The sequence below is a fragment of the Pseudonaja textilis genome, chromosome 2 (assembly GCF_049901715.1).
Source record: "Pseudonaja textilis isolate UNSWEBS1 chromosome 2, rPseTex1.2, whole genome shotgun sequence".
Lineage (NCBI taxonomy): Eukaryota > Metazoa > Chordata > Lepidosauria > Squamata > Elapidae > Pseudonaja > Pseudonaja textilis.
This window is the reverse complement of record NC_141991.1, coordinates 96,125,788-96,137,167: the sequence shown is the minus strand read 5'-3', so window position 1 is coordinate 96,137,167 and position 11,380 is coordinate 96,125,788. Positions and strand designations below refer to the sequence as shown.

At 35.7% G+C, this 11,380-nt stretch overlaps 1 protein-coding gene across 1 annotated transcript; it reads left to right on the top strand.

The window, feature by feature from the left end:
- Positions 1-867: 867 nt before the first annotated feature.
- FABP6 (fatty acid binding protein 6) lies at positions 868-7,026 on the top strand. The gene is made up of 4 exons (XM_026696322.2): positions 868-1,091; positions 1,731-1,906; positions 5,548-5,637; positions 6,835-7,026. The coding sequence occupies exons 1-4, from the start codon at positions 1,025-1,027 to the stop codon at positions 6,886-6,888; spliced, it is 387 nt and encodes a 128-aa protein (XP_026552107.1). The 5' UTR covers positions 868-1,024; the 3' UTR covers positions 6,889-7,026.
- Positions 7,027-11,380: the final 4,354 nt, after the last annotated feature.

Below are 11,380 nucleotides of genomic sequence, written 5' to 3'. Positions count from 1 at the left end.
ATATAATTTTCTGTTGATCAGAGAATGAGTAGATAGTGGATATTTGCATATTAGTTTGTATTCATTGAAATCTGTAACAGGATACAACTGCTGCATGGATTTCAATATTGCATTGCTCAGCAAGCCACTTTCTCTACCCAATTTGATTACTACAAGGGATTTTAGATACTGCAAAATGCAGGTATCCTCAAGCAAAACAAATGCTGAGCGATGCTTCCTGATCCCAAAGACTGTTCAATGTTTGAGAATAATTTGTCTTCGCCTCCCAAGACCTGTAGTTATGGAATCAGCAAACAGTTAACTCAGGGGAAATAATAACTGAGCAATGCATGCAATGAATGGCAATATTGAGATACTCATATTTTCTATAACCATATCTGGAAGGAGATTGTATACATGTATGATTATCTTCCATTTAAACAAAAAAATTAGGTTTGGACAGCAAGCTATGTAAAAATGGACGACCATGATTCCCAGGAGGTCAGAACACTTTCCCCACAAACAAAGACTATTCATTCTAGAACTTTTTAGTCCGGATAAAATAAAATTTCTCCTAAACTAAAAAGGATTGCTTAAATGGTTTCTGAAAGATATAGAAAAAAATAATTTTAAGAACAAGGAAAGTTGAGGATTAATATAGCACTGTAAAATTTCTCTCATAATTAGCCAAAGTATAATTTCTGTTTTTTTAAACGTATTATGGTAAATTAAAAAAAACACACATTATCAATTTTGACTTAGTTCACGTAGAACGTTTCAGTATTTCCAAATACGGACCTGTCAGAATGAACTTTTTTACAAGGTCAATAACACCAGGGTTAGTGATTCATGCTAAATTATACTCCAGTTATTAAAAGAGTTAACTTCCTTTTACAACTCTGTGAGGACATCTGTGGGGTGCTCAGATGGGTAATCTGAACTAAGAAAGCCCTATATAAACTGGGGCTTTCCATTCCTGGACCAAATCAGAATCTTCTTCATCAAGACTTTCATCTGCAAGCTTTTCATTGCCATCCCACAGAAAATGAGTTTCACTGGAAAATATGAAATGGAAAATGAAGAAAACTATGACAACTTTATGAAGCGCCTAGGTGCGTGTGTACATTTTTTTCTCTTTCATTAATTAGATGTTTCTTTGGCTAGATAAAGAGAGTTCTTGCCCTGGGCATTTCAAGAGAAAAACATTGTTTTTGTATTAACTTTGTCTAGTTAGTAAAATAGTGTGCAAGCTTTCAGGATTTTAATGGTATCGGGTTTTTTGGGGTGTCGGTATTGGATGAGGGCAAAATGTACATCAGTGCTGTAGAATCCCACAGTGTCTGTAGGATTTTTTCTGACAGTTCAGATTTTTGTAATTCAAAAACTTGCACCATCTTCTTTTTCAGATACATTAGACTGAGTTATGAGAAAGCTTTCATCAGCAGGCAGGAAAGACTGCAGATAGGTATTGTGGCTACTGGTTGGACAGTTCCTTTTTTATACACTTATAATCATGAAATGTAACAAGTTGGCTCTACCAAATCAATACCTTTAGGGACAAACTTCCCATATAAGAAAGGTGACTTTTCATTATTATCTATAAATATGAATTCAAGATAAATGTAAATTCAAAATAAAAAACCCTAACTTAAATAAAACACTAATTAAACAGCAGCACTTTTATGGACCCTTATAAACAATTAACAGATGCAGTGTTGATTAATAACTGATTTTTATTCCCTCTCTGTTAGGTCTTCCTCATGATACAATTGAAAAAGGAAGAAATTTCAAGATCATTACTGAAATAGCACAGAATAATGATGAATTCACTTGGTCTCAGATTTATCCAGGAGGGCATACTTTGACTAATACGTTCGTTATTGGCAAGGAATCAGAAATGGAGACAGTAGGAGGCAAAAAATTCAAGGTAAACAATTGTTTGGCACCATGATCTCCATCTTGCAGATTTGGACGACCCTGTTCCTTGATGTTCCTGGTCCAGATCTTAAGTGTTTATGAACTTACATGAGCAACAATTGTTAGGGTTCCAAATTTGGAATCATGTGTGTTTGAATTCTCTTTTTTTACCCATCCACCCATCGTCATCACTTCAGACCCTATTGACAGAAAGTTATTTCTTGGCCTTGATAAAAATGCTATCTGCAGATCCTTTGGCCAGCAGAAAAATATATCGGTACAACACTGGCAACCCTCACTGCCACTCCATATTTTATCATAAGCACCATGCTAGGAAATGGGGCAGCCTGTACACCTGTAAGGTACTCTTAAGAACAGGGATTAGTGAATTTGGTTGTCCAAAGGCAAGTGGTCCTGGAAACCTGTACCCATGCAATGGAGGGATGGGGTGTCCCTGCAGAAGTGGCCTAAAGATGCCACAATGGTCTCATTCTCATAAATCAGCTGAATGTAGTGATATGCCAATAAATGTATAACAACTGGGTCTGGTGGGTCCTTTATCACTTCCCTGCTAGCCAACAAACTGGTGACGGGCATTGTGGATCAGCTCTGCTCTCAACCAACTTGCAAAATTCCCAGAAAATGAAACAATCAGTTTTTATGTGCCAGTTCCAGCACACTGTGACTGTGACACAAACTTGAATTGTATTAGATTGTAACCATGGCAAATTACCCCAGCTTGTTGCCTACTTAAAGAGGAAAATACTACATATCTATGCTAGAACAGCATAGAAGACTTTAAGTTGCTGTAGAAATAAGTTGGGGTGAGATGAAGGATATCATGAAATCATGTCAGAAAAAAAGAGGTTGCTAGGATATATTTGCGCTATGGAGCAGCTGCAGCTTTGGTGCAACATTTCTGTTTCTTTAACACACTGTTGGATCCCAATTTATTTATACTATACTCAGTGCAGTCTGTATGAAACAAATTGAACTTTGGAGGTCCAGTGCCAGTGATTTTTATGGCTATTATTAAATCCAATCCAGTTTGCATAATTAATTTACATTTGTTCTTTCCAGTAGTGGTCAAAAAGGTCTCCTAAAGCAAGAGTGAAAATAGCATTTGGATTAGGATGCTCATAGGTCTGCCTCAGATATGGATAATTAATGACCTGTATAAAATCCCGGGTTGCAGAAAGTAATGCTACTGGCTCCCTATGTTGGGGACCAGATTGGTGCTTCCCCCACTAATGACAATAAAAAACCAATTACAAGTAGAACTAGAAGGAAGGCAACTTGACTGACCAACTTGTTTCATGATTCCTTATTTAATGTGGCTTATTTCTCGCAGGGGAAACTATAATTTTCAAGATGGTTAATGCATAGTTAGCAGAGATTGCTTTCCACATTTTCCTAGGGACTGCTAAAATCAGTAATAGAAAGCAAGGTTATACTTCTCACACCTTTCTCCAGCATTGGATGAAATCATTGATTTTCTATAGTTTGCTAGGTGGAAAAAAGGATCAATATGATCTTGAGTAAAGAGAAGTGCTCAAATGATAACCAATAAGCTATTACGTGCCTTTTGAAGCCATCCTATCTGAATCTATATCCTTCCTACCTTTTACCCAGTTGCAGAAGTTAGCATTACCTGTAGAACACCATGGAGGAATCTACAAATTTAAATAACTCTAGAAATACAGTGGAAGAACTTAGAAAACACCAGTGACTTGGAAACAACTTCCTGTTATTATATAAAAGCGATAACAGTTGGAATAAATGTAGCAGATATGAAAGTTAAGTAAGTCAAAACAAAGTTAGCAGATGAGTATGATTAAAAAAAAAAAGCTGGGAATAAGTTAGCAGATATCAAACCTACAGGCTGTACATACTACATACTGAAAAAATACTGTATACCAAAAATATGAGAATCGTACATTTAATTTTGAATAGCTCTTTTTTTTTCAAAACGATAGCTTTCCAAGTAGAGAGAATAGGGGCACCTCTGTTCATTTTTCTTCAAGTTCCAGTTCATGTAGCACTGTCTCCTGTAAAAGAGGCAACAATAAAGAGTTAAAAAGTAGTTTCATTTATCACCACCTCACTATTCTGAGATACTTGTAATCTTTTTTTTTAAAAAAAACCCAGGAGGTATGGTTTTGAAGAAGGAATGTGTAGACTGAAATACACAAGTCGATCCTCAGTCATAGAAATTAATGTAGTGAATTTGGGCCAGTCTTTGTTCTTTCAACCCATTTTCATAAGACTATAAAGATTCTTATAAATTCTTGGTCTGGAGTTCCAAGGAACCTTTTTGTGACCAAATATTCTAGGATATAAGTGGTTATAATACAATAATAGAAAAAAAATTGAGGCTCTATATGTAGCTTCAGTACAGATCAGTGGTGGGATTCAAATTTTTTTACTACCAGTTCTGTGAGGGTTACTTGGTGGGCGTGGCATGGCATGGCTTGGTGGGCATGTCAGGGGAAGGATACTTCAAAATCCCCATTCCGTCTCCATCTCACTAACCTGCTTTCCAGCTCTGTTCTCTTGTGTAGGGCAACAAAAGAAAACCCAGCTGATCAGCTGGGACTTGGGAGGCAGAGAATAGATGGGGGCGGATCCAGTCAGAGGTGGTATTTGCCAGTTCTCCGAATTACTCAAAATTTCTGATACCGGTTCTCAAGAACTGGTCAGGACCTGCTGAATACCACCTCTGGTACAGATAATCCTCGACTTACAACTGTTTAGTGACCATTCAAAGTCACAATGGCACCGAAAAAAGTGACTTTTGACTGTTTTTCACAGTTACAACTTTTGCAGCATCCCTATGATCATGTAATCAAAATTCAGAAGCTTAGCAACTGGTTCATATTTCTGACCGTTGTTGTGTCCCACGATCATGTGAATCACCTTTTGCAACCTTCTAACAAGCAAAGTCAATGGGGAAGCCGGATTCACTTAACAATTGGGTTATTAACTTCTCAACTGCTGTGATTTATCTTACAATGGTGGCAAGAAATGTTGTAAAAAAGGACAAAACTCGCTTAACAAATGTCTAACTTGACAACAGAAAGTTTGGTCTCATTTGTGGTTGTAGCAGGTCAAGGACTATCTGTATACTGATTAACTCTTGAGAATAGGCTTGGATAAATATAACAAACAACCAATAAATCTATCAGTAATTTAAAAATCCAGCCTTTCTTAAAACTTCTTAGTTCCAGCAAATGAGAGTAACAAATAGGGTTGACTCTCTCCCTAAAATCAATGAAAAACCTTTAAATGCTTGCTTTAAATTTTATTTGGTTATACTCAGCTAATATAACCCACTCACCCCTTTTATGCTAGAAGAAGCAACCTTCTACCATTCATCTCTGCTTACGTATTAGTGTGTTAGGGTTGTATTTTTGTTTTTGATACATGAACATGGTTGCTAAAATAAGACTCCAGCAACTGCCTGAACACGTGCTAAGTGCTTACTAGGTTATTTCTAGCTATTTTTTTGTAGAGTTGTTCTCAGGTATACTTTGCAATCAAAACTATTTTCAGTCCCAGGGAGGATTCCTCCTGCCCAAGAAGATTTCCATCTAAATGCTATTGAATGAACTTCAGTCAACCAGATAACTAACGCATGCCAATCTGTTTCAGGCAATAGTTAGAAAAGAAAATGGCAAATTGATTGCTGACTTCCCAAACTACCATTATACTGCAGAAATCGCTGGGGATAAACTTATTGAGGTAAATCTTGAAAAATAACTCTTAGAAGTTGGAACATATGATGTCAAAAAGACTGACAGAAATATATTAACATGAAAACTAAGTCAATATTAATGTCTCTGGAAGGAGCAAGAGTAAAAGGATTGTACAGCATTGCTGATTCCAAGATAAAAAAAGTCCTATAGACAATTGGCTCAATATATCTGCAGTGGGATTGCGCTGGCTCAGCAGTTAAAAGACACTGAAACATGGCAGTCCAGGTTCGAGACCCAAATGCTGCATGACAGAGTGAACTCCTGTTACGTGCCCCAAGTTCCACCCACCTAGCAGTTTGAAAAGATACAAATGCCAGTAGATAAATAGGTACCACTTTGGTGGGAAGGTAACAGCGTTCCGTGAGCCTCGGTGTATTAGTCATGCTGGCCACATGACCACGGAAATGTCTTTAGACAATGTTGGTTCCTTTGGCTAAGAAATAGAGTTGAGCACCGCCCCCTAGAATTTGACATGACTGGACAAGGGAAACCATTACTTTTCTTTATAGTTGCAGTAAATGGATCAGTAAATCAAAGAATAAGGAGAGAGTAAAGGAGGACTAAAGTCCATGCTTTGTAGGCACATTCTTTTAAAAATGTGATTGTGATAGTCTCCTTCCATGTACTTAGTGTAGCCAAAGTAGTCTGTCACCTGCTGAAAATAAAAATATAAAAATGCAACATGTGAATAAAATATAAAAAAAATATTTAAAATGTTTGCTATGAACAGAGATAAAAACAGCTGACTTATCAAGAGTTTCTTAAATTTTCTTAAGAAGCTTTATCAAGTCTTGACCTGGATTTACACAAATCCTCTTTTTTTATAATCAGACATTCTAGGAAATAAGGAGACCTGTATGAATTAAGGTGCAGCAATGGAGAAACCGGCGTTCTAAAATGCCTTGATGAATTTGATTCATTTGCTCAGCCATAAAGATCTAATGCAGAATTTCTAAGTCATTAAGAGTTTCAAAAAAAGAAAGCTTTCAGCTGTATACATGTCAGGATGAAAACATGGTACTAGCTATAGATTTATGTATGAAAATGTATATGGTCACCCAAATCATTCTCAGTGACTCAGGATAGCTTAAATATATGTAGTAGATATATAGATATTCCTCTATAGATTCAACAAAAAGTATTTTTATTTGTTTAATAAATTTAATTTATTAATTCTTTTAAGGTTTCTACAGTTGCTGATATAACCTTCAAGAGAATCAGTAAGAAGCTGTCATAAGAGATTACTCGGAGAAGAAATAATCCAGTCCTTAGCCATATTGGAAACAAACAAAGTTACAGTATATAAAGTGATAAACCTTTCTTTAAGTCTGTATTTGCTTTGCAAACAAATAAAATAAATCTTTTACTTCCCATATGTAACTGCTCTATTTTTCCTCTATATATCATCTTGGTGGACTCTTGAATTATTATCTAACTATTCCTAATGAAGAGCAAGATTTCAGGCATTACTATGTGGAAACCTACTATAACACACGTGATAAAGAGTGAATGAACACTTTTCTTTTTGCCATCATTTTGTGGCTGTTTTCCACCATGCGCTATAGCAAAACCAAGCAAATTACATGTTGGCTTAGTACATTCTGTACTTCCAGCCACAATAGTTCATGAAACTTGTTTTGGAGCATAGTGTGATGTGTGATAGCTTTTACAAACCATCTAATACATACGATTATAAACAAATTAGTACAAAAAATTATTTATAGCAATGTGAGCTTGGTCTATCTATATATATAAAACTTAAGAAGAATGACTTGTGGTCATTTTTAAAAAAGTGGTTATTGTACATGTAGTGTTTCAATTAATCATATAACTTATAAGAAAGCCTTCCGTATTGCTACCTATAGGACACTGACATATTGAATCATAACAGCTGGTTTTACAAATCTTACATTTTAAAAACTGTATTTCATTTGCCATATCTAGGTGCTAGCTTGCATTATTCTAATTTCAAAATAGTATCTCAATTGTTCCATGTGTTCCAGCTAGCTTGGGTCTCATAATGTTTTTTGTGCGTTGTTTTGTGCATGACAAAGAACAGTGAACATGGTAAAGTAGTTTTCTCTTCATAATGAAAATGAATACATGGTCATTGGTGACCATTTGCAAAAAAGTGAATATTGTGATGAGAAGCTGTGATCCTACATAGGGATCACCCACAAAATTATTAACAGGTCATATTTTTAAAATTTGTCTTCTATATTCCCACTTTAGTAATCCCAATTTTGTTGTTTTCCATTCGTTCAGACTGTGTATAACAAACAAAAATTTTCTAACATTTCATCATCTAAAAGTTTATCCACTGAATTCTATATCCTTCTAAAATATTAGTTACTATTATTTTAGTCTATGTTCAAAATAACTTTTAAGATTAGAAAAAGTTATAGCTGGCTTAGCCATTTTAACTCTTTTCTGTGTGGTCTTTTAGTTTTCTCTAGTGTCCATTTGTAAGTTCCTAATATGGGTTTAATTCTGCTTCAGTTGTTTCCCATTATTAGGTTAGTTATATACTCGCTTTTCAAACTTTATAGCAAAGATAATCAATATGACAAATCTCTTAATCTGTTTAAAACTTTCTTAAATCAAAATGCTTTTTTCTTTTTGCCAATTGTATATTGGTTTAAATTCTTAAGTATTTAACATTTCTGAAATCCAAAGAAGGTAAAACCTGCCAGGTATCACATTAAGCTTGCTGTTTTGATGGCCTTTAATATCCATAAAGTGGTTAAATTAAACATTTCCAAATTTGATTAAAAATGAGTTTCGCTGGTTTAATGTTGTTATTAAAGGCTCTGCAGTTGCTGTGAGCTAAGATGTCATCTTCGTTGGCTCCTGGTGCTCAGACCCATGGGATACCACTGTTGTATGCTTTCCTCTTAGCTGCCATTCACAGCACTCATGGGTGATCTCCCATCTTTCTTTCTCTGGAGAAATACAAGGGATCAGTCCGCTTGCCGATCCTTCCTTCTTCACAGTGATTGTTGCCACCACTTGTTCGTGGAGACCTCTTCAGTCTGTCATGACTCACCCTGGAAACTGAATATGATTTGACTTCTTGAAATTAAAAACGCATACCACAAAGCACAAATAACTAGCATCTTGTTACTCAGAGGAATCAGCCAGTGGTTTTCTGCTATCCTTTTGCATTTTCAGAAGACAAGCCAAGGCACAGTCCAACACCGCCCTCTCCGTGATAGGAAAGCTATGTGTTGAAACTCAGTCTTACACTGTGTCACTTAGCAACCAAGCCTGGGCATGTGTTCCAACTAGTAGCTCAAAACGTGCCAATCCTTCAAACTCCTGCATTCCTATGTAGATGCTGCCACATTTCCATCTGAAACTAGGGCTTTTCGCTGTCATTCCACAAAGCTGCATGGAATGATTTGCTCTATTGCACCTTTATACGACTACCAGTTTCTCCCCCCCAAAGCCCCACTTGTCCTCCCTTGAAGATGGTACTCCAACTCAGACAAGAAGTAAGTACTTTGTTTCTGACTGTCTAGACAGTGCACCAAAAAGGAAGCTTCCCAGCTAGCACAAAACAAACACCCTCCTATCACCCTCCCAATCAACTATAACAAAGAAACTCACCATCAGTCTGGAGAAAAACCGCACCACGTCTAATTCTATATTCTGAATACAGGACAATTCCCTTTGTTTTCAGTTTTGAATACACTTGTGCTGATATCTTCTGTGGCTGCTTAGCGCAAATCAAATCTGAAGTTATATTTAATTCCCTTTTATAGTTGTTTCTTGACATTGACAAGCAGTTGAGGTTAAAAATATTATTTAAATGTTTTCAGTGTTGGGAGAGGAAGATTGTTTGCTTACATGGTGAGCAGTCATAATTTTAATGCAAAAAGAAAAGTTTACCTTCCCTTGTAGAAAAAAAAAATCAACGGCTTTCAAGAAATGTAAAGAAGATAGAAATTTCTGCCCCAATTAAATGTTTTGAACACTAACTATGGGCCTATGTTTGTGTGGGTTTTCAGAGAAAACTGAATTTTAGCACATAAGTCTCCAACATGATCCAACTCGAGTAATACATTAGTTTAAGTATGTGTCTGATCCTCTTAAGAAATTCCACTTTTTATATTTGAATATATGAATGCAGAATTTATAAATATGCTATCAAATGTGTTGATTGGTATATGTTACACAGGCATCAGGGCATGTGAGGCATCTGTTTGCTAATTACCCCTGATTAGGATGGTGCTAGCCAAAAAGCTACCCTTCTCATGACTAAGAAATTGCTAAGTCCCTACTAGAGGTTGATGAAAGTTCAGTGTGCTTTGTCAGATGTTCTCTCACACCTTTCATAGGTAAATAAAATTAACATTAAAATAAAATAAATAAATTCTGGCCCTATCAGCTTCTAATGATTAATATGTTTTATATACTAGAAAAATCTAGTTTGGTCATCATATTTATCAATTATTTATTAATAGATAATAGTTGAACAGTGCATTTTATGGTTTAGTGTGATGTGTAAATCCTGTCACATTCTTTCTCTAGTAGAAACATATACACAATCCTAGGCTCTTTTCAAATATGAAATACTATGATGTTAGTTCAGAGAATTTATCCAGGTTCACTGTTTGAATTAACTCCTTGATTGATCACCATATTGCCTCCAATCTAATACCCAAGATGTAAGTATGTAGAGACTTCAGCATTAATCTGGTGATGAGGACCCAAATATTATTTGGGTGGGGGTCAGAGTACAAATTGGTAATTTGACCTTCTCCCTACCCTGGTGGTAGATGTAATTATGCTACATCATAGCCAGAAACAATTCATAGACTCTGAGGTTCATCCGGTCCGTAACTTATTATGGGGTGTTACATCAATCTAGAGATTTAATTGAAAAGGTGGCTAGGGAAACAATCCAAGCGCTGGAATCAGGGTCCCATGTAAGATTCCTGTTGTTATTACATTTTCAATAAGCTATCCTCTGGCAATAGACTGCTTTATACTCTATGCTTCTTTCATGTACTAAAATTGTAATGTCACTTCACATTTTCTCCATATCTTCATTTCTTTTGCTAACATAAAGCATTGCTTTAATTTCCCCTCAGAAAATAACTATTACAGAAAAAAGAAAGAACATAACTGGTTGTGTTCCAAATAATCTCTTGGCAACTCTTCTTTCTGGGAAGCTTAATGCTTGAGATGAAATTCAGGAAATGTATTCCTGCCATCTTCTTGAATTATCTTTTCTAGCTTCTGTGTTTCTTCAAACGCCATGAACCAAATGTTATAGAACAATTCTTTGTTGTAAAAAATGATATCAGTTTAGGACCAAAGGCAGAATTTTTGAGACAAAAAAGCATGAATCCGATATGATAGGGTTACATCTCCCTGCTTTTTTCCCCCAAATCTTTTAAATGAATTGATAATAACATTGATATCAAGTGTCTATTGGAATAATATCACATATCTGGAAGCACTTTTATCATCATTTCATCATCATTTCAATATTATCAGTTGATTATAATTATAATTTCTAGTTACCTTTTCCACATGTTTTTTCACTAATGCCTAACCAAACTGTAAAAAGGCTTCATTTGACAATTGTCCTTTTGCCTTCTTACATTTCTGTCTGCCATAGTTGAATTTACAGCTAGATCTTGGGAAAAGGAAAGCTCTTTTTAATTTGCTTCCATTGCCCCTCAATCTCTCTCTTCTTTGTCTCTTACCAATCTCCATAT

Coding starts and splice junctions, on each gene's coding strand:
- FABP6 (XM_026696322.2), top strand. CDS start 1,025: ATGAGTTTCACTGGAAAATATGAAATGGAAAATGAAGAAAACTATGAC. Junction 1,092..1,730: donor CAACTTTATGAAGCGCCTAG/GTGCGTGTGTAC, acceptor CCTCTCTGTTAG/GTCTTCCTCATGATACAATT. Junction 1,907..5,547: donor TAGGAGGCAAAAAATTCAAG/GTAAACAATTGT, acceptor AATCTGTTTCAG/GCAATAGTTAGAAAAGAAAA.